This window comes from Hemicordylus capensis, chromosome 4 (genome assembly GCF_027244095.1).
Source record: "Hemicordylus capensis ecotype Gifberg chromosome 4, rHemCap1.1.pri, whole genome shotgun sequence".
In the NCBI taxonomy this organism is placed as follows: domain Eukaryota; kingdom Metazoa; phylum Chordata; class Lepidosauria; order Squamata; family Cordylidae; genus Hemicordylus; species Hemicordylus capensis.
In genome coordinates, this window is record NC_069660.1 from 163710516 (window position 1) to 163733978 (window position 23463).

A 23463-nucleotide genomic window follows, 5' to 3' on the forward strand; every position below is an offset into this window, starting at 1 on the left:
ATTTGATTTGATTTGTATACCGCCCTTCCAAAATGGATCAGGGCGGTTATACACATGATCTCCTTTCCTGGGGTCACAGAGGGCCAGGGGAGAGGCAGGATTGCTCCTACCTCCCCCCACATGATTGTTGCTCCCTCCCCACTCAGCACACCCCCACATGAGCGGAGAGCAGTGTGGCAAGAGAGGGGCTGGGGGAAGGATGCTTGTCCTCCAGAAATCCCACAGTGCACCGAGCTGCTCACATGCTGCATTGCTGGCATTCTAGAGGCCGGGGTGCTCCTTCCACCAGCCTCTATGGTAGCTCAGGCTGACGGCAGTCTGTGCTGCCATACAACTGGGTGCCACACATGCGTGACCTCACCTTTAGCCCGGGTAAAAAACCCGGGCTACCCTGTGGGGCAGCATTGGAATCAGGTCCAATCCTGGCGCTTCACAAGAGAAGCCCTAATAACCTTTGTCTCCCTTTCTAGACCTGAGGAATGATGATATTCTCCCACAGGTTCTAAAATGGTTAAATGCACCTGTTTGGAGGCTCTGATTTAGACTGGGGCTGTGTAGTGCTGTGCACGGAACCGCGGACATGTGGTTCGACACCGGAGGGGGTGGCTCTTTAAGGGAGGGGGAGGGTGCACTCCCCACTGCCACATTTCCCCTGCCAGCGCTCGGTTTCTGGCAAAGTTTTGGGGGCAGCAGTGTACCTGCCTGCCACCCCTGCCCCCGTTCCTGGCCAGAAGTAGCCGGAAGTAGAGTCTGCACATGCGCCTGGCACATGTGTGCGTACATTGCGCCCCGCGCGCATGTCACACTTGAAATACGTGCGGCATGCACGCACCAGGCGCAACGTGCAGCTGGTACTTCCGGCCGCTTCTGGCCAGGAATGGGGGCAGGGGCGGCAGGTAGGTATGCTGCCGCCCCAAAAACTCTGCCAGAAACTGAGTGCTGGCAGGGGAAGTGTGGCGGGGGGGGGGTAAGTGCACCCTCCCCTGCCCTTAAAGAGCTACCTCCCCGGCATCAAACCTTCGAGCCGGCGCCACATTCAAACCAGTTCAGAAGCTTCTACAATGGCCTCCGGACCGGTTCGTGCACAGCCCTAGGGTTGCGGGGCAGAAGGGTTAATCCTTCCTCCCATGTTGTCTTCCTGATCTAAATTGTGCTCCCTGAAGCTGCTACTTGCCCTATGGGGTTAAACATACAGGAACCATACAGTATCTGCATGCTTGCCCATGGGGCAAATGGCAGCTCTAGGGAGCAATATGAATTGGGGAAATGGTACCGAACACAGGCTAGAGCCCATATTAGGGCCTGCTCTATAGCGGTCATGGCGGCAAAGAAATCCTACTTTTCCATCACCATCGCATCTGCTCAGTGTAATCCAGTAGCGATTTCTTGAGTGGTTCGGGGCCTCCTAGGTGAGGACCGTAAAGACCATCAAACAGAACCATCGGCAGCCTGTTGTTAACAATTTGCATTACATTTTGCGGATAAAATTGCTCGCATTCGTACTGACTTGGATGCTAAGATTTATGTGGTGCCACATAACTGGAAGTTGCCAATGCACCGTCTGGTCCAGTTATGTTGGATGGTTTTCAGACTCTGTTGCCTGAGGAAGTGGACAGGCTGCTTGGAAGGCTGAGGCCTACCACGTGCATGCTCGACCCTTGCCCTTCATGGTTAGTGAAGGCTTCTAGGAAGGGACTGGGTCCATGGGTGGTGGGGGTGGTGATTGCCTCTTTAAGGCAGGGGTGGTGCCCCCTCAGCTGAAGGAGGCAGTCATCAGGGCCCTCCTAAAAAGCTCTCATTGGACCCAGATGATCTGAATAACTTCTGACCAGTTTCAAACCTCCCCTTCTTGGGCAAGGTGTTGGAGAGCGTGGTAGCATCTCAGCTCCAGGCTGCCCTGGATGAATCTGATTACTTAGATCCTTTCTAGTCTGGCTTCCGACCTGGATATGGGACTGAAACTGCCTTGGTTGCCCTGGTGGATGACCTACACTGGGAGATAGACAGAGGGAGTGTGACTCTGTTGATTCTCCTGGACCTCTCAGCCACTTTCAATACTATTGACCATGGTATCCTTCTGGGACGTCTCTCTGGGTTGGGACATGGGGGCATGGTTATACAGTGGCTCCGCTCCTACCTTGGGGGTCGTACTCAGAGGGTGGTGCTGAGGGATGCTTGTTCCACCCCTTGGCCTTTGGCCTATGGGGTGCCACAGGGATCTATTCTTTCCCCCATGCTGTTTAACATCTACATGAAACCTCTGGGAGAGGTGATCCATAGATGTGGGCTGCAGTGCCATCAGTATGCTGATCACATCCAGCTCTACATATCTTTCAAGTCAACAGATACCACAGAGGCAGTGAATGCTCTGAACCATGGTTTGGAGACTGTTCTGGACTGGATGGAGGCAAACAAGTCCGCAGCTTGAGAGTGCTTCTGGACCCAACGCTGTCCTTGGAGGCACCGGTGTGCAGAAGTTCCTTTTACCAGCTATGGCTGATGCGCCTGCTGCGACCCTTCTTGGAGAAGTCAGACCTGACCTCAGTCACTCATGCTTTGGTAACGTCCAGTTTGGATTACTGCAATGTGCTCTATGTGGGGCTGCCCTTGAAGATGGTTCGGAAGCTTCAGCTGGTTCAGAATGCTGCCACAACGATGCTCGTGCGTGTGAATCGCTTCATGAGTATTACACCCATCCTGCGTCAGCTTCATTGGTTACCAGTCCGCTTCCGGGCTAGATTCAAGGTGCTGGTATTGACCTTTAAAACCCTACATGGCATGGGGCTGGGGTACCTGTCAGACCACATTTGCCCGTATGAACCTGCCTGGGCCCTCCGCTCGTCATCTCAGGCCCTGCTCATGGCCCCACCATGAACAGATCCGATTGGCGGGGACTGGAGACAGGGTCTTTTCGGTTGTGGCCCCTCAGCTTTGGAACACCCTTCCTGAAGAGCTTCGCCATGCTTCCTCTCTCAGTGTTTTTAAGAAACAACTAAAAACACTTCCTTTTAAAGAGGCTTTTAAATGTTTTACCTGTTGTGTATATCTGGTAGGTTCTTTAGTCTTGAGTTTTTATAACTCTTAGTTTTTAACTTTAAGATTTTAATTTGGAATGTTAAAAGCTAATTTTGATTGTGGTTTTAGCTTGGATTTTTAACTTGTTTAATTTGGTTAATTGTATTAGTCTGTTTTTATATTGTAACTGTTTTATAAAGGTTGTGAGCCGCCCCGAGCAGTAATCTACTGGAGGGACGGGGTATAAATGCTTTAAATAAATACATAATAAATAAATACAGGGGGGAAAGTTAAGCCTCCCAGTACCACAGCCTCAGTTACTGTCTGACGGCTGCATTTAGCCTCTCAAAAAAGCACAGGAAATCCAACCAGAGGTCTCCTGCCATCTCGCTTAGTTGCATCCTCTCCTTTGTGGCTTCCAGGGGAAATGAGACTCTTGACAAGCTTAATACTGATCACCTTCAATATCACAAGCATGACTTTTTGTCCTTCCCTTTCCTTGCAAGACACCTTAATATGTCCACTCAAAAGGGTCTTTATAATCTCAGTCTATAGGAAGTCAGGCAGGCAAGTATGCTGGAAGAGAATGTGGAACTAGTTGCGAGCTAAAAGGTGTGCAACAGTGTGGAGAAAGTAACGAGTGCCCCACTCTGTAAAAGAAAAACATCCCCAAATGTAGAAAACTAGCATAGCCAAAGGCTGACCTATAACTTTCCTCCCTATGATAGCTTTCTACGTGCAAGGAATTCTTAGATGGAGGAGTGATAAAAATTGATCATTTCCTTCCTGCAGTGGTACAGTATATTCTAGTAACTCATACAACCCATCTGAGCTGTGGTTTATTTTGCCCCACATCTTTGCTCATCCTGGTATTCCTAAGGTTATTAAGGTTCGTTCTTCTTCTTAATACTTTTACCTAACACAAATGTACAGTGGTTTTCAGTTCCTTCCTGTGTCTGAATCACAAAGAGGCTTATGAATTGATGACATCTATTTAGCTACAGCCTCTGCAGGAAAAGGCCAGACCCACTGCTCTATGTTCAGCAGATGACTTTGCTGGCAGCTGGACTCCATACTGCAAAACCAAGTGTATGGGAAGAGTCCATGCCAAAGACTCGATACTAATCCCCCACAACCTGAGCTGGGGGAGAGTAGCTGGTCCAGCCACCCCCAGCACAGTACCTCCAGTGACTGTTGCTGGTGTCTATCTTATGTTTCTTTTTACATTGTGAGCCCTTTGGGGACAGGGAGCCATCTTATTTATTTATTATTTATCTGTGTAAAGCGCCCTGAGCCATTTTTGGAAGGGCGGTATAGAAATCGAATTATTAATAATAATAATAATAATAATAACAACAACAACCACCACCTACGAAGCAAGAGTGTACACTGCCAGCCTACACTGGAACCAGTCATTCACTGTTAGCTGTGTGGGCAGGAGATGGACAAGCATGAGCAGAAGCCTCAGCATATGCGGTCTGCAGGAATGGCTACACTGTATAATTACCAACTCAAAAATAAGTACTGTCTGGATGTGCCCAAGGGATATACTATTGAACTGTATCCAAACTCCTCTAGCCTCTCTTTGTCATATGTAGTTCAGCTGAAGTAACTGAGCTTTCAGCTTGTCTGTTCTAGTTTACTATTTTTTTTAAATTGAGCTTCTAATCATAACCATAAAAATGGACTAATTACACTGCAACAGAATAACACAAAAAATTAAACGTGCTTTTAAACTAGCACTTCAAAATGAACATTACAATAACTGATCAGTAAAGTGTATTTCTCATGGAATGAATTAAAAGTAATAAGCTTTTTCCTACCTTCTTCAATTTGGACCAGATAAGTTAATTTAATCATATAGAACTTTCCTAATCCGATCACTTATAAAGGGACCATCAAAATTTCCCACCCTTTTTGGCAATTTCAATCCTAGCTGCAATGATTAAATTAGTTATAAGCTCCTGATCTAGTCTAATGTCAGTAGTTGTGCTGGAAATAATCCAGCATTTCACCTATCTCCTACTCATTGGGGTTAGCAGCGTCCCTTTAAGTAACAATATGCTCCAGGTTAAAAATATAAATAGTTCAAAACTGGCTCTCTCTTTTTTACTAGGAAGAAACACTAAGAGCAGCTCTGAAAATAAATCTACAACTGAAACTAGCCCACCCTCCCACACATACCTGTGTTAACATTAGTGGCAAAGACATCCTGGGAGAAAAAGAAGAAAAAAGGACCAGCTCACTTCCAGTTTATAAAAATGTTCCTTTCAGGTCACCTAGAGGCACATCTATGAGAGACTGCCTACTGGAAGTGATTCTTACCTACCAAAGATAACCAGGCAAGTGACTATTTATATGGCTGGAGCAAAGCTCACCGTGCATCGAGAAATCGGGAGCGCAGGATCATGACAGCTTCACACGTGCTCTGTTTGAGTTGCATCTGGATGGAGCTGAACTTGCGATGGATGATGCTGACCATCCTCTCTATCTCCTTGGGTGAGATGGGCCGTGTCCTGCTCTGCTCCCGCAGGAGATTCATGACATGGGTGGTGAACTCGTTGCATGCCTGGGACAACAAGAGAAAACAGCGAAAAGAACCCTCAGGACCAGAGGAGTCACAGTATGATGTACAAAGTGTTCAGGCACTAGGGATGTGGAAAACTTGTCCTTTCATTTCCTGAGTTTTCTGCCTTTCTGCCCCATAGGCTTGGATATCCACTGAAATTCCATGAAATGTCTCAGATATCACTGGCTGACATCTAGACTAATGCTACACATGTGCAGCCAAAAACCCCCAAAACCCATGCCTGCCTGCTTCCGAAGCGTGGGCACTCAACTGGGTACAATTTTTGCCAGTTTCCTTTTCCCCTGGAAATGCTCTGTGAAGCAGAATATGTGACCCACAGGGACATATTTGCACATTGAATAGAGGGCTTCCAGGGGAAGGGGAGATCAGCAAAAATTGCTGCCCATCCACACTACTGAAACAGGCATGTAGCCACTGCATGCATGCTATTTTTCGCTGCATGTGCAGAGCATTAGTCTGGATGTCAGCCACTATTACATCCTATGTAAACTGGATGTACATTGGAATGCACATCCAAGTCCAGATGCTGTCTATCTTCTTCACTGCTTTCAATGCATTCAGATGCTCATTCAGATGCACATCCATATTTAGATTCTGTGTTTCTACCCTATTAATTTTAAAGGAATTATGAATCACGCCCTTATGAATTATGAACCCTGCCTATTAAGATCTTCAGGGGAGGTTCATTTGGGGGTGCCGCCAGATCATCTGGTGACACTCAAAAGGAGAGCCTTCTCTGTCATTGCTAGGGGTGTGCACGGAACCGCGGAGCTGTGGTCCGGCACTGGGGTGGGGGGTTCCATTAAGGGCGGGGGGGGCTTTACTCACCCCTCCCGCGCTTTCCACCTTTGGCACCGTATTTACTTTAGAAATTGGGTGGCAGGATACCTCCCTGCCACCCCTTTTGCAGCCAAGCAGGGAAACGGGCGGCAGGAAGGTATCCTGCCGCCCGATTTCTAACAGGAGCAGCCAAGCGGGGAGAAAGGGGCGGCAGGGAGGTATCCTGCTGCCCAATTTCTAGAGTAAATACGGTGCCAAAGGTGGAAAGCGTGGGAGGGGTGAGTAAACCCTCCCCCCGCCCTTAATGGAATCCCCCACCCCAATCTTTCCGAACCGAACCACCCCGTGTCTGGACCGGTCCGGAGGCTTATAGAATAGCCTCCGGACCGGTCTGGGCACATCACTAGTCGTTGCCCCAGTGCTGTGGAACGCACTTCCTCCTGAGATTAAAGCTGCTCCATCCCTGTTGCCTTATAGGAAACAACTAAAGACATCTCTTCAGCCAAGCTTTTTAGCTATTTGGTAGTTTTATGGGTATTTTATATGTTTTAATTGTTTTAAAACTTCTTTGGTTTTTTGCTGCAAACTGCCTAGAGACTTCGGTAGTGGGGCAGTATACAAATATGTTGAATGAATAAATGAATAAATAAATAAATAAATAAATAAATGGATATTTATCCATATGCACAATCTTATTATAAACTCTTCAATCCTCATTGAGCTTACTTGTTCAGCCAACATTTCTCCCTCTGACTAGATTTTACAAGAATCTGTGCATGTGGCCATCAAACCACACACCCCATGGAAAGTAAATCATAGGACATAGGTCAGCTCCAGGATAAGTATCTGCACCAGTGGAACTGAAGTATCCAGGTCAGAAATCAAACCTGCTGCATTGCTGCAACATTCTTATCCAGCACCCATTATGGATAAGGTGCTTCACTGCCCATTTATGGAGAGGGCATGCTTGATGAGCTGAACCAAAGGTTTGGCCTCCTGCCACTGCCAGCAGGTGCTGAAATGGCCACCTTTCCAAACTGGTGATTGCAATCTACCTGCAGAACTCATGATTAGCATCAAGAATTTGTGGACAGGCAAGCAGGGGCGTAGGTAGGGGAGAGTGGACCCGTGTTCACTCCTCTACCCAGCAGCCCCTCAGAATGAGAGAGATAGTGAAGAATATAGGGAGGGGTGGAGCTGGGGGGCCCTCAGGAGCTGGGGGGCCCAGGTTCTTTGAACCCATCTGCTCAGTTATAGCTACACCCCTGCAGGTAAGACAAGAACATGGACTATAGAGAGCAAAATGCTTTTGCTGCCTAATGAGCAGACACTGGAAAGCAAGACATGGTATAAATAATTTTTTTGGATATGGTTGGAAGTAATACTCTCCCTTTGGACCTGACTAAAAGAGACAGAAAAATGCAAGATCTGCACATCAGAGAAGGTATTTTTCTGCTGTCTGCCACACTGCATCGAACTAGTTTAATTCTAAATTAGCATTCAGCCTACAGCTCTTACCAGTCCTGAAGCACATGAATGGGAGACTGCACACCATGAAACTCTACAATGGGCCACACTTGTATGGCACAGGCTCAGGGCTAATTGGAGACTGGTTTTCTGACACTGGTGGGTGGTTAATGCTTTCCCCAAAGAAAAGCAAGGATCCAGAGAAACAATAGTGAAAGCTGGTGAAGACTAAAGCCTGACTTAAGGTGGCGGGGGGGAGGGGCTGTTTGGGCTGTACCATTTCAGACTGTGGGGAAGGGACTCACATGATGGAATTCTCCCGCATGGAAAAAAACCCAGAAAATTGGCCCATCAGAGAGAAGCAGGCTAGCCGGGAACATTCTACTTGACAGCCATCAATGTTGCTAGCACTGGGCATAAGGACTCGTGTCCCAATGTTTTGCTAGGAGCCCTGAACCGTTTGGCTGCCTGTCTGCCTCTGCATTCCCTCTCCACTGACCTTGTTTGGAAAAAGTAGGAGGTGGTGGCAAGGGGGCATGCTTAGGGCTGGAATTTAAAACTTCAGCCCAGTAGGGAGAATGTTAAAATAAAGCAAGTACTGTTGGCCAGAGACCCAGTACTAACAGGACCTAGAAACTTCCCTAGCCACACCAGACTTCTGATGAGAGTATTGGATTCCTTTACAGAACATGGAAAATTTTAATTATGAAAATGGTAGGAGGCTGTGGGTCTGAGCAGACCCCGTGGGCCAGGATCTTTTAAGTACCTAGCAACACCCCCGCTGGCAATTAGGATTCTATGGGGCAGAATTTGTTTTGTGTGGAGGATATTTCATCATGCAGTCATCCTATGTGCCTTCTAAGGTGGTACCAGGCGCGTAACGATGATCGGGCAAGGGGAGACAGTCGTCTGGGGGCCCCACAGCTTAGGGGGCACCCAAGAGACATGTCACATGCCTCCCCTACCCAGTGCTGGCCCCAGCTTCCTTGATTAACTGCATTTTTTTTCAAATGTAAAAAAAAAAATTCCACCTTTGTTCAGAGGCATAACTGCAATCACACACTGTAACAGGCCATTATCTTCCACCAAGGAGACATGCCTGGAAAGCTCATGGCAGGTTTTCCCCACTGCTACCCAGGACATGGTGGCCCTGGCACTGCACCATTCGCCAACTTCAGGGGGCATCGTGGCCACGCGGCCACCCTCCAAACTGGCTGGCTGAGGTCGAGCTGCCCTCCAAGCCCTGAGCTGCACCCCGTTTTCTGCTCCCACAATGCTCTGGGGTGCTCTCATTTGCATGTCTGCCTGCCACAGCTTCCTGCTCACACAGTCCCACCCCCGGCATCTGCTTAGCGAGGCTTTCCGAGGAGTCAAGGGATTCCTTGATCGCGTTAGGCAAAAGTTTCAAAAATTTTCAGAGGCTGATCCAAATTTGCAGCCCCTCAGGGGTGAAGACAGAGAGAAAACTTCAATCCCTCACTTCCATTTCTTTTGGAGGGAAGAGGAATGACACTTCTGCAGGTAGTAAAATTGAAGGTGTGGGTTATGGGTTTAGCCGGGGAGCAGAGTTCAGCAGAATAAGAGGGGAATCCTTAAATGCTAAACGGGGCTCTCCACCCCTATCTCCCCCGCAAACCTGAGCTCCACTTTTAGATTTCATAAAGTGCAGGCAGTTGGGGCTCCTAAAACAAGCCCCGCCCTTTCTCCTCTGGCTTTTTGCTTACCTCTGCCTGAGAAATTGTTCTGTAGGATTAGAAAGAAAACTTACTGTTTGACACTCGTTTCAGCACCCAGGTGGATGGCAGGGTTGGTCCTAAATAAACCTCATTTTGGTTGGTACTTTGGTTGGTACTTTGGGTTGGTCCTAAATAAACCTCATTTTGGTTTGCAGATTTTCCTTCTGCTCCTACACCAGCTCCTAAGATTTTGGAAAAGACCACCCCCATTCCCCCCCCCCCTTTTTTTAAAGTGAAGATTGGCAATATACAGACATGCCCCGTTGCCACAGAAGATTGTTTTAACAGGAATTGTAACGGACTATGTGGAGACAACCCAAAGTAATTGAGTGACATCCATAAAGCTATAAAAAAGGAAAGGAAAGGTTGTGGCCGAGTTGGTGTCCACTCCTGGCAACACAGAGCCATGTGGTTTCCTTGGTAGAATGCAGGAGGGGTTTACTATTGCCTCCCCCATGCAGTATGAGATGATGCCTTTCAGCATCTTCCTATATCGCTGCTGCCCGATGGTGGAGGGGGGGCCCATTTAAGAATCTTGTCTCAGGGCCCACTCCAAGCTAGTTACGCCCCTGGGTGGTACAGCCCAGACTCAGATTTACTATATCAGTGAGAACTAAGAGTCTAGACAATGGGTAACTACCCAAATAGCTCAGCAGTTCCAAAAGTGCACACGAGGGCACAACAGTAAACAGCAAGAGAATGACTAGCATGTTAAAAAAGCATCCTTATCCTTTATAAAGAAAGGTTCCTCTGAGTTCAAAATACCCATCCACAGAGAAGACAGCCTAATGCGTCTCTGCATGATTCACTGCCTAGGTCTTACCTCCTTCCAATTATCTTTCTATAGGGGACATGTCATCCTGCTGTGTCTCTGCATAGGGTATGACTGGATCATTCAATCACTCCCAATTCAGCGATATGGTTGAATTACCTGCCTTAGGCCTGGGAGGTTGCCTCTTGTATCTCTGTATCACTCATTGCTTTTGGCTGGTCACCAGTGTTCTCTCTAATTTTTTTCATCTGTGCATGAAATGAGTTTTGTTCTGGGAGGCAGTATCAAGGCAGTGTGTGCACACATGCATTCAGAGTGGGGCCTTCCTGATTCAACCTGAGCGGGATCTAAAATTTACTGAGCGGATATCAAAAAACTTGTGAGCGTGCGCACATGCACATGCCTTAGAGGGAACACTGCTAGTCACATGCCCAGATAACAGAATCACACAGAAAGACAGGGGATGGTCTCCTCTGAGGATTGGCAGTTCTTATATATTCTACAAGCAAGCTGTTCTGCAGAACAGAACTGTGCTTGGTCTACACATGCAGTACAATGAGGTGGTAGTACTCTGTGGTGATAGGATGGACTACACTATTTCATGAATGATTTTTAATGACTTGCTTTATAAAAAATTTTTAAAAACCCAGAACGTAGAAGGATTGCACAGCAGGAAACAAGCTGGGTTGGTTTGTTTGTCTTACTTATAGAGAGATGTTCAAGAATGGCATCACCCAACACTGGTGATTTATTCTTCTGCATGTGAAGGAAGGCTTAATCCCAGTTCACTACCTTGCTGATTAAGTTAAGGGTACAGTCTTAAAGGTCCTTTGAGATAAGTGACTATCCAACAGTAAGACAAAGAAAATGGAAATGTTGCCTGGCTAGAACTTGTGTCCACTGTGGATGATGCAATGCAATAGAGTAAGTGGTTTCACTTCTAGAACAAGGGTTGGAGTTGACAGATGGGCCAACAGCAATGACGAGGGAGATGAAAAACAGGAAATGGTCACTGCTACTGAGCAGCGACCAAGAAGGTTGCAAATCTACCAGCAAGAGCACAGGGTGTCATGAACCCCGAGTCTGACATGGAAGACTCCCAGGATGAAGAGGTCATGACCCCTGAGCTGGACACCAGTGGCTCTTGAGGTGACATAGTCATGATCCCTGAGCTTGACTCTGATCAAGAGGACTCACGGGACAAGGCTAGTTTCAAGGTGCCCTCACCTCCATCAATGGAAATGCCAGCACCTACTGCCCCCCTCAACATACCCTTGTTTGTGTCTTCTGAGTCAGAGGATGAACCAGAAGCACTCCAGGCCCCACCTGCAGACACCCAGCTATGTCACAGCCAGTGCTTAAGAAACAGGGCGCAACTCTTTTAAGACATTCTGGGCTCAAGTGAGGCTGCAGTTCTGGCTCTGTATTTAAGACCTCAGTTTGCCTCCACTATTTGCTGAAGCAATGTTGTTGTGGATGTGTGCTCCTGCTCCCTTTGCTTGCTTTTGGACTTTAACCCTACCTGCTCCCAACAAACTGATCTTTGGCTTCTGATGCTTTGCCTGTTTTGCTTCTGACTTGCCTGTCCTTAGCAGACTGATCTCTGGCTCTTGATTTCCTGCTTGTTTGACTTCATCTTTCCTGCTCCCCCAGTGTGCTTCCTGCCACTCCTGACCCACTCAGGTATGACACAGGGTCCTCAGCCTCTTGCTTGCCAGTCGGTAGTATTGACCATTTACTTCCCTCCACTCCATCTTACTATTCATTAGTGGAAACCAAATTCAACTGTTACCCCAAAACTTAGGCAGCCAACATACCCCAAAACTTAGGCAGCCAACAACTTTTAAGAGTGGATTAGCAATATGCAAGTTTTGGGAATGACACAGATCAATTTGTTTGAAGTACAAAACATGACACCAACCTCCAGCAAGTTTTTTGCACATCGGATAACAATGATAATAATTAAAGCCACAGAGATGTAAAGTGCATCAAGATCGCTGACATGAAAGGGCAAGCAGGTAATAGCTGAAATTAAGTGTGCTGAATGCATCATCGTGCTATATGCATCATCGTGCTGCCAACAGCTCACACGCCCAGTTTCTGGGGCACCCAGCTCTTGATGACTGACCATAGCACTAATCTGACAGAGGTTTCTTATTGTAAGTATTTTTCACCTGCCACATCAAATAGCCTTTCTTTCATTTAGCTGGGGTGGGATACTGCACCAAAGGCAGATGATTCAAATACACATCACCTAAACGCAAGGAGTAACAAATGGAACGTGGAGAGTTCCCAAGCCCTAGACAGAGTCTACCCAGAACAGCCAGCTGCACAAGCCAGCCCACTTGGTCTTCTCTCCCCATGCATTTCTAGGACTATGAGACTAAAGAAGGCACCTTATTACACCTGCAAAATATCATTTTCTATTTTGCTTCAGGCTGTTGCTGGTTGGGCAACTTGTGGCCCAACTAACATATTATGAGAGTTCTCTGTAGATACCTTAGTCGGAGTGTAGTTGTTGTATGGGAGTAACCAGAACTTGTGGATGGATGAGACTGCTAGGGAAAGATCTGTTGAGGGCAAAGGACTGATTTCATCTTTCTTATTTATTCTCCTCTCCTTTGTTAGGAGAATGGAAAGTAAACTGGATGTTATCTGCCATTCTGAGTAAGCGAGGAATCAAGTCATCAGCCTTTCTAATTACAGAGATCTAACCCATAGACCCAAACTGGGATCCAAGGAGATGAATGATTTCTATGAATAGTTTCTTCCTCATTATTGTTAGTGGAGTATCAAACCTGTTCAGAACCCATTTCACCAGAATCCAGAGTTCTGAAGATTTGCCAAATTCCAAGGCCAAATCTGGGCAGATTTAACATATGCTCCAGACAGTCATTATGGGGGAACTGCTAAAGCCAATATGCTCAACAAATACACACGAGTGATTTGAGAATATCAGGGAAGCCAATTTTGCAAGTATCCAATATAATCCAATCACAGTACAAAAAGAGATCTATTACATCTGTGCTCATTTCTAACGTCCAAGCCCTTCCCTTAAGCATAAACAGCAATGAAAGGAGTAAAGACTGAGAAGATCTGCAGCAATTTAATTAATAACCCTTTATTACAAAGGAGGAAAGTTGGACGGAATTCTTAGTGAATATCCCATACTTACAGGAATGGGTGGGGTGTGTGTGTGTGTGTGTGTGTGTGTTTTGAAGTAATAACAGGCTGGCTTTGGGGCATATTTTTGGTGTTTGACCTATCCTGAGAAATCCTGTTTGAGAATTAAAATGGAGCATTGGTGTTCACTTACTGTGAAGGCTCCTTCTGGTTGATGTTGCCAGGGACACCTCTGGGTTATCCTTTCTCACTAGCTCCAAGGCAGGACAGATTCAATTGGTTATAGAAGTTTCGGCCATGCCTCCTTGGTGCTAGGAGGAGAACCCCTCCCAGTTCTTGCTGTCCGAGAAAAGGTACTGGAACACACCAAAAAACGGATTGGACAATCAGAAAATATGTGAAAAGGACCAAACTGGAGCCACACACAGGGTTTGGGCTGAGGGAAAAAACTGATCGGTGCAGTCTGCGAACCCCGAAGGGAGGCCTGAGAAGGGACTCCCCACGGGAGGAGGCCAGGAGCGCCAAACTGGGTGGATCGAGGTGTCCCTGGCAACATCAACCAGAAGGAGCCTTCACGGTAAGTGAACACCAATGCTCCATTCTCGGTTGAACTGTTGCCAGGGACACCTCTGGGACATACAACAGCTTGTCCAACGCAGGGGGTGGGTGCACTCCGGCCTACTCCCAAGGGAGGACCCACTGAAGCACTCTTCTTCCGAAAGACACCTGAATATCGGCGTGGGACTCGATCTTGTAGTGTTTGGTAAACGTAGAGGGATTAGCCCAAGTGGCGGCTCTGCAAATGTCCTGTACTGGGGCATTAGTTGAAAAAGCAGCTGAGGTGGCTGCCGCCCTGGTGGAGTGTGCTGAGATGCCCGAAGGCTGAGGTAAGTGTTGAGTCTCATACGCCAGTGAGATGCACGCCCTTATCCATCGTGCGATAGTAGGTGCTGATACAGGCGAGCCCATTGATCTCAGATGGAAGGAGACGAACATTTGGTCCGTATTTCTGAATGAGACGGTGCGGGCGATATATTTTTTGAGGCAACGCCGGACATCCAGGTTGTGCCAAAGTTTCTCCCGCTCGTGAACCGGACATGGGCAGAAGGAGGGGAGGAAAACATCCTGAGACTGATGGAAAACCGAGGCCACCTTAGGTCTAACAAAGGGGTCTGGGATTAACCTTACTGCATCTTTGGAGAAGATACAGAACGATCGATGGACTGACAAGGCTCTTAGTTCAGAAATTCGCCGTGCTGATGTTATTGCCACCAAGAAGGCGAGCTTAAAAGATAGCAGCCGTAGGGGAACGCTTGCAAGGGGCTCAAATGGAGGCTTCTGAAGGGCCTTTAGGACGACATGCAGGTCCCATGATGGGAAGTGGTGCACCGTCGGAGGGGATAGTAGAGTTGCACCCCTAAGGAAGCGCCGCAGGTGTGGGTAAGTTTGCCAGGAACTGGGGCAGTGTCCCGAAAGCAGTTCGACCAATGACGCAGCCTGTCTCTTTAAGGTGTTGGGACGGAGTCCTTTGTCTAACCCGTCCTGAAGGAATAGCAGAAGGTGGCGGAGAGTAGCGCTGCCCCTGGGAATGGAGTGGCGAGACGACCACCTCAGGAAGGCCCTCCAGGTGCACTGATAGATGTGGTTAGTGGAGGACCTGCGGGATGCCAGCATAGTAGAGATGACTTTTGCGGAGTAACCGAATTGCCTTAAGGCTCGCCGCTCAGTCTCCATGTGGCAAGCCTTAACCACCCGGGATCCTGATGAGGGACTGGCCCCTGAGAGAGGAGGTCGGGACGGACCGGGAGTTCCCAGGGAGGTTGAGTGGATAGGTGAAGCAGCTCCGCGAACCAGGGGCGGCGAGGCCAAAAGGGAGCGATTAGAATGACTTGGGCCCACACGAGGAGAATTCTCCTCAGGACCCTGGATATCAGAGGGGTCGTAGGGTAAGTGTATAGAAGGCCTGGGGGCCAGTCCGCTGACAGAGTGTCCGTTGCCATTGCTCCCTGGCAGGGGAACCTGGTCATGAAGAGAGTCAGTTGAGCATTCAGCGGGGAGGCAAACAGGTCGACTGTCGGGGACCCCATTTTTTCTACTACCTGCCGGAACACGGCCGGGTGGAGCGACCATTCGCCTGGTTGCACATCCTCCCTGCTCAGCCAATCCGCTAGAACGTTCAGGTCTCCCCGTACGTGGTGGGCGGTGATGGACTCTAGCTCCTTCTCTGCCCAGGAGAGGAGGAGGATCGCTTCTTGGTGGAGGGACTGGGATCGGGTGCCCCCTTGCCGGTTTACATGTGCCTTCGCTGCGGTGTTGTCGGTCTTCACCAGTACGTGGCGCTTCAGAATCGTGGGGTGAAAAGCGATTAGGGCCAACCTGATGGCACGAAGCTCCCTCCAGTTGATGCTGTGGAGTTTTTCTGTGGCTGACCAAACGCCTTGAGCCGTCAAGCCGAGGCAATGAGCACCCCAACCCCTGTTGCTGGCGTCCGTGGTGACAATGATTTTTTGAGGGTCCAGGAACCCCTTCCCCAGAAGGAGGTGATCCGGTGAAAGCCACCAATGGAGGGCTGTCCGGACAGATGGCGGTAACTTCACCTTTACTTTGCGCCTCCGAGCGATGGCCTGCTGGTGGGGAATGAGGAACCACTGGAGCGGGTGGAAGTGAAGTCTGGCCCATGCGACTACCTCTATGGTAGCGACCATCAGGCCCAGGAGTCTCGCCAGAGAGTGCAGCCAAGGGGATGGAGACTGTAAGGCATTCCGTACTTCTGTAGTCAGGGTTACAAATCGCTCTTGCGGGAGAAAGAGGCGGTCCTGTTCTGTGTCGATGAGTACCCCCAGATGGAGGAGTCGGCGAGACGGGGATAGCTGGCTTTTTTCGTGATTGACAATGAAGCCGTGCTGTTCTAACTCTGCGAGGGTCAACGAGATGTGTTGTTGTGCCTCTATATGGGATCGCGAGTGAAGGAACAAATCGTCGAGGTACGCCATGAGCCGAACTACTCGAAGCCTCAGCAGGGCCACCAGCGGGGCCAGGACCTTGGTGAAGACTCTGGGCGCCGATGAGAGTCCGAAGAGAAGAGCCGTGTATTGGTAATGTAGGCCTGCATATTTGAATCGCAGAAATTTTCTGCTCTCCTGGTGAATAGGGATGTGCAGGTATGCCTCTTTGAGGTCCACAGAGGCGAGAAGATCTTGGTGATGTAGGGCCTCCGAGATGGAACGTAGGGAGTCCATGCAGAAGCGTTCTCGCCGGACCCACTTGTTGACATATTTGAGGTCTAAAACTGCGCGTCGGGAGCCGTCCCTTTTGGGGACGGTGAACAAGATAGAATAGACGCCTCTCCCCTCCTGAGAGGTTGGGACTGGTTCTATGGCTCCGATGTTGAGGAGATGAGAGATTGCCTGAGCCATCTCGGAGTGCTTGATAGCCGACCGGGACTGAGGGGTTGGAAGGAAACGAGGGGGGGAGGGGCGACCATTTCTATCTTGTAGCCCACTCGGATGACCTGGAGAACCCAGTTGTCTCCTACAGAGGACTCCCAGGCGGGGAGGAAGCGTCCGAGGCGGCCCCCCAGGGAGCCCTGGGGCGTGTCATTGGGTTGGCTTTTGCTTGGATGTAGAGGGTTGGGGTTTGTAATATTGCCTACCCCGGTAAGGGGTGCGTTGGCGACCCCAGGAGCCGCGCTGTTGTTTGAAATCTCTATCTCTGCCCCTAAAGGGGTGGTAGCCCCGAAATGGCTGCCACTGGGAAAAAGGCCTTTTGAACGTGTGGTCTGGTTTGCGTGCCGCTGAAGGCATGGTTTTGCGTTTGTCATGGGATTCAACTAGGATGTCCTTAAGGGCGGCCTCCCCAAAGAGCTTGGTTGCATCATAAGGAACCACAGTTAGGTTACTCTTTGAGGTGTTGTCAACCTGCCAATTTTTTAGCCACAGGTGACGGCGCCCCAGCACTGCAGCGGCGGCAACTCTAGAGGAAAATCTTACAGAGTCCAGGGTGGCATCAGCTATGAAAGCCTGAGCCTTCTGGACCTTCACCAACTGTTGCCTAAGCTTGACTGGGTCAGATGGGGTATCGTGAAGGAGGTCATCTATCCATAATAGAGAAGCTCTTGCAGCCATAGATGCTGCGGTGGCCGCTCTGGTAGATAGGGAGGAGTTGGCATGTGTCCTTTTAAAAGCAATCTCAGCCTTTTTATCGGCTGGATCCTTTAGGGTCACCTCACCATCCCGGGGCACCAATGAATTGGAGACCAGCTGGGCGATGGGAGCATCTGCGCAAGGCGTCCTAAGGAGGTCAGATGGAGCCTGCTGGTAAGAATAAAAACGGTTAGTTATAGACATGGGTTTCCTATTGGCTGCAGGAAGGAGCCACTCCTGCTGGATCACTTCCGTGAATAAATCCGGAAGGGGTAGGAGGATGTCCCTAGGTTTAGCCCTGGGAAAAACCACCTCTCCTTTATCAGAGGCGGAGGCATCTGCGGGGGTACTCTGAGAAAGACCAATGGTCTTCAGAAAACGTGTCATTAATGGGTTAAAATCCTCCGCCACAAACAGTCTCTGAGAAACCGAGACTGCCTCATTGTCCTCTCCGCCAGACCATTCCCCTTCCTCCCTGTCTATGGGTTCGGTATCTTGTGGAGGCCCCCCCGGGTTAGAGGGGTCGATCTCCACATCAGAGTCCAAGACCACTGGCCGTGAAGGGTGAACTGGCCTGGGATTGCCTGGAGTGGGGTCCCCCGACTCGTGCTCTGAGATCTCTGAAGAGTGATGGGAGGGGGGAGGGGCGCATTTCTCTGGCCTGAGAGCCTTCTTAGGTGCTTTCTCTTTTCCCTAGCCTTTTTAGGGGGTGGGCTCTGTTCAGAGGAGGAAGAAGTGCTCTCCGAGGATGAGGAGGCTCTCTTCCGCTTCCTTGATTTTTTCTTTCCCTTTTTTTGCGGGTTTCAGTTGTGAGACAGTATTTATGATGGCATTTTGGAACCAGGCTTGCCATTCTGGTGGAACAGATTGGGGAATGGCCATTTGGATTACAGGGGCTGCAGTAACAGGAGCAGCCGATGATGTAGTGGGGCCCACATGCAAAGGAGCAGAGTCTGAGGGCTCTCCCAGAGTCGCACCAACAGAGGGCTCCACACACAGTACCTCTGAGGAAGGCTGCCCAGGGGTATCCAAAATGGCCGCCGCTCCATCTCTTCGCGCCATTCCCGCCTTTTCTAAAGCCCTTTCCCGCTCTTGTCGCAGTCCGAGCTCCCGAATCTCCGAGGAGGAGGGAGACGGGTTGGAATAGGGGATTCTGCGACAACGGAATAGCGATGCGTCTGCTTGTGCCTGGGTAGCCCTCCTAGCCGCTGCGGCGCATGTCTCGCGGCCCGGGGGCGGGAGATCAGCGGGAGGGCGAGAAGCGATCGGCGCGGGTGGCTTGGAGGCGGCCGTCGCCGTCGCTGGTAGCGTAGCTGTTGTTGGAGCGTTAGGAGCTGCTGCTGCACTATTCGGCTGTGGAGATGAGCGTCCTGGAGAGGGGAGCGCAGACTCTAGAGCTACCGGCAGGGCAACTGAGGAATGGGGTGTTGTCGGGCAGTCGAACTCCCGGGCGGACGATAAGGCAGCCACAGGGAGAGTTAATCCGAGAAGCTTTGAGAGACCAGGTCCAAAAAGCCACTGGCGGGACCCCCGTGGGACCAAAACTATCCTTCCCCTATGCTCAGACTCCATGCAAGGGAGGGCGGGGGAGGAAAAGGGGGGGGAGTGAACAAACAAACAGATTCTATATTCTTTTTTTTTTTTTGCTAAGGTGGACACGAAGGGAAAATATGGCAGAGAGAGAAACACACAGGGGTAATAACTCACGAGGAAGACCAACACTGGAGGAAGAGAAAGAAGCTGGAGCAGAAAAAACACGTCTGCCTGGAGCTGAGCGAGGACAGAAAGAACTGGGAGGGGTTATCCTCCTAGCACCAAGGAGGCGTGGCCGAAACTTCTATAACCAATTGAATCTGTCCTGCCTTGGAGCTAGTGAGAAAGGATAACCCAGAGGTGTCCCTGGCAACAGTTCAACCGAGAAAGATGAAACCAGACTGAAGATTATCTTTGGAGGAATCAATTCAAAATTGTTGCTCTAATTCAGAGCCTAATGGAGGAATTCTTCAGTGCACATATGGAGGAACTCTTCCCATTCAGTGCCATTGAGGGGAACACACATGCAATGGTACACGCACCCTTCCCACGGCGAAAATGAAGAGGACGTTCTTATGGTAGGAGCACTTTGTGTATACCCTGTTCCTATATCTGTATAAGATCACTAGATCACGTTGAGTAAGTGAACTCGACTTGTTCAAGAATTGTAGGAGAACTATTTTTAGCCTTTAAATACAGGAAATGCACCCTTCCATATTTTAAACTTTTAAATCAAACTTCCAAAAATTGATATCCTATGCAATTTAGATATCCCATTGTGAATTTGAGATGACTAACTTATCATGTACTATCGCATTTGCACAACATATTTCCATGAGAAGTAGTGGCATAGGAACAATAAATGTTCCCCTTAAAAACCCTGCCATATTCTTTTTGCATCATCTGCAGGTCAGGACTAGTATTTCTGCACTCATTCTGAATTGCATGAAGATAAATGCACAAATGTTTGCACGGTGTAAAATAATTGCATATGTTATTCTGACTAGTGCCATGCACACTGATGGCAATATATAATTTAATGATGGTCATCATCATCATCAATGGGAAGTAAATTCTTTTTTAAAAATTTACATATACAGCTTGCCTTAACAACCATTCCTCATCAAATACTAGGGATGTGCATGAAGCATTTCATGCATGGGGTGGGGGGACAGAGAGCAGGTGCTTTAAAAGGAGGAAGGCAGGTCTTACCTGGCCCTCCATCACTCCTCCACTGCCCCACCATGATGCTGTCCAAATTAAACAGCTGCTCTGCCTGTTCTGAAAAGTCACATCCCGGCTGCTTCCTGCTTGGGAACAAGGCCCGAGGGTGGCATTGTCACGTAAATGGCAACTCCACCCAATGACGGCTGATGCCGTCTGTGGGTTGCTGGGAACAGGGAAGTTCCCTGTTCCCAAGTAGGAAGCGAGTTTTTTCAGGATAGACAGTGCGGGTGTTTAATATGGACAGCGCTGTGGCGGGGTGGGGGGAAGGATGGAGGAGCAGGTAAGACCTGCCTTCCTCCTTTAAAGTGCCCGCTCATGCCCCACTGAAACGATTCGGCTGCGGTAGCTCAAAACATTTCAACACCTCGAATTAGAGGTGCCAAAACACTTCATGCACATCTCTATCAAATACATCCTCAGAATAGCCCTTTTATCTAAAACACAATGATATTTTCAGTTTTTCTGGTTTCCTTTTTATCCTGCTCTTCTTCAAAGGAGCTCAGAATGACACACATGGGATTATCCCACTTTCTCTTCACAGTAACCCTGTGAGGTAAGTTAGGCTGAGAGATAGGCACTGGTCTAAGATCACCCAGCAAGTGTCATGCCTGAGTGGGGACTGGAACCTGCACCACCATTATGTCATAAAGGCACTAATTTTAAAGATGACAGATCTTGGCTTTGGCCACTTAAGACCCAGTGTATATGTTTAGCAGACTCAAGTGGCAATGCTTTTGCTTGACTGCATCACTTTCTGCTCCATGTGGGGAGGCTGCCTGTTGGAATTCTCTCCACAAACTGGTACATCAAGGAGCAAGGCTCAGCTTAGTCCTCTACCCAACACACTATTTTTCTACAGCCAGAGAGACTTTTTGTGGAAAAGATTCAAGTGTACTGAAGTGACACAAACCAGGTAAACCTTTACCACTTGATACTTCTACATGCCAAAAAACCCCACCATGGATGAGGTGGAATTAGGTCCAACATTTTATCCAGAGGAGCACACTATTATTTTTTGCAGCCTGATGCTACAGCTTGGCCTCAGTTGTAATACCGGAAATCACCACGCACAAGACTGGTACCTGTTCATATTTCTCCAATTCAGTGTGGTAGATCTGTCGAATCTGAGAGAGTTTTGCTCTGTAGTCAGAATGCTCCACAGAATTGTCTGAGCCAGCACCTCCGGATGCTGCTGCTGCTGCAGCTGCAGCTGCCGAGCCTCCTCCTTTTTCAGGTCCTGCTACACCTTCTGCTAAGAGCATGTTGTCCAGTCGCATTAGCTGTGGGTCTGTTGGTTCCTCCTCCTGAGCCCCTCGAATACTCAACACTGAAAAGACATAAAAGTGAAATGGGCAGATGAAAATATGACATGCTAGCTTCCAAAGTGTCTAAGCCTAGACTCCAGTGACTCATTTGCACTAGAGTGACATATTCAGCAACATTTTGCAGAGGAAAACAGAGATAAGTGTGTGCAGTACTGGAAATGCCTATAGTGTTATACCAAGCCCCACAATGTGACTCCCCCACACCCAGCACTATTTACGCACTGCTAAAGATTTTTTTCTGCTGGCTGTATACAATTTTATTCTGAAATGGTCTTACTCGCACTAGCTTCTGAAGCAAAGGGTGTTACAATGGCTGATATCCAAACTAACAAAGTGTGCATGCAGTATGCCGTGTTCTAGACTAAAGCAGCGCAGGTGCTTCTCTACAAGATGTGTGGCAATTTTCACCAATCTTTCCTTCCCTCTGCTCTTTGTCACCAGAAAATACGTCCCTGAGAATTATGCAGCTTTCAGGGACATAAATTCAGGGAGCACTTGATAGGGAAGGGGAGAATGGTGAGAATTCCCACACCCCCTGAGCCCATACTTACACTGTCTGGAACACATTCTACATCGGGGTGGAGCCACCATTGGGCAAAAGAGTTCAAAGAACCCGGGCCAGCCCCAATCAGGGGCCGCGCTTTGCGGCCCCGACACGCCCCTTATGTCTGATGTCAGACTCAGGGGGGTGCTGGTTTAGCTCCTGAGTGGGGCTGCAGGGCCCCGTTTGGGAGTAAAATGGCCACGGCCAGGAGCGGCTCTTCCATACGCAGCACCAGCCCCAAGTTTGTGAGAGCAAAAGGTGCTGCTGCTGCATGGCCACCTCGAATCCTGAGCCGGGAGGAACAAGGCGTAGTCTGCCTGCCAGCCTGCCAGTGCGCCCAGCTCTAGCTCTAGCTGGAGCGGCTGGGAAATGCAACAAAGCTCTTCTGAGCACTCAGAGGTTCCCACTTGGGCGCTGCAGCAAGCAGCGTCTAACATCCAAGCCTCAGCGCGAGTCTGGCTTACAGCAGGAGGCACCAACAGCTAAGTCGATCATCTCAGCCTGTTTGCTGAGAACAATTAGTGATGAGTCTTCAAGGTCAGGGAGCCACATTAAAAAACAAAACAAAACAAGCCCACGCTAGATTCTTCTTCCTTAAACCCCCAAACCTAAAAGCAAATACTGAAGGATGTTTGTATGCAGCTCTTAGCAACCCAGACGGCCTTTGCTTGCCCTCTGAGATCGGGAAGCAGGGAGAAGACGCTTTTTATCCCCAGCCCCACCCCAGAGAGTAGCCAATTTGAGGCATGGTCGATTTTCTACCCTTCAACCCCGGGAATCACACCTAGGCGCCCGGGTTGGGCTTCATCTCCTGTCTCCAGCCTATGCTGGTGGTGGTGATGGCGTCTTTTTCAGCCAGTCATTGCCTTTGCAGGCTCTGCAAGCATGGACACACCAGCGCCTTGCACAGAGCTCCTCCCCTCCTCCCCGACCAATCGGCCAGATCGGCTGGCCGACAGTACCTGCACTTAAATGCCTCAGCAGCAGCAGCAACAGCTGTATCTTGCTCCCTGCCCCCTCCGGGCTTCAACCCAGCTGCTGGAATTCCCCACTCGCAAGAAGCAGTGCTGAAAAAATAATCTGCAATAACATTGTGTTTCTGTCTCCGATATGCTAGGATCTTTTCATGCAAGACAATCCGTTTTCCCTCTGTCCTCTAATGCCAGGGTGCCTTCCTTCAAGAAACCCATCAAGCTTATTTTAAACACA

At 49.1% G+C, this 23463-nt stretch overlaps 1 protein-coding gene across 6 annotated transcripts in view; it reads right to left on the minus strand.

Annotated features, from left to right (window-relative positions):
• PBX1 (PBX homeobox 1) overlaps positions 1 to 23463 on the minus strand; it is a 298544-nt gene that overhangs the window by 44784 nt on the left and 230297 nt on the right. For 5 of the 6 annotated variants that reach the window (XM_053244216.1, XM_053244217.1, XM_053244213.1 and 2 more), the window contains exons 3-4: positions 21468 to 21712; positions 5394 to 5593 (exon numbers count right to left, since the gene is read on the minus strand). In XM_053244216.1, coding sequence (XP_053100191.1) covers positions 5394 to 5593; positions 21468 to 21712 — 445 coding nt within the window. The remainder of the gene's footprint in view (positions 1 to 5393; positions 5594 to 21467; positions 21713 to 23463) is intronic. The other variant, XM_053244214.1, reaches the window with a different exon arrangement.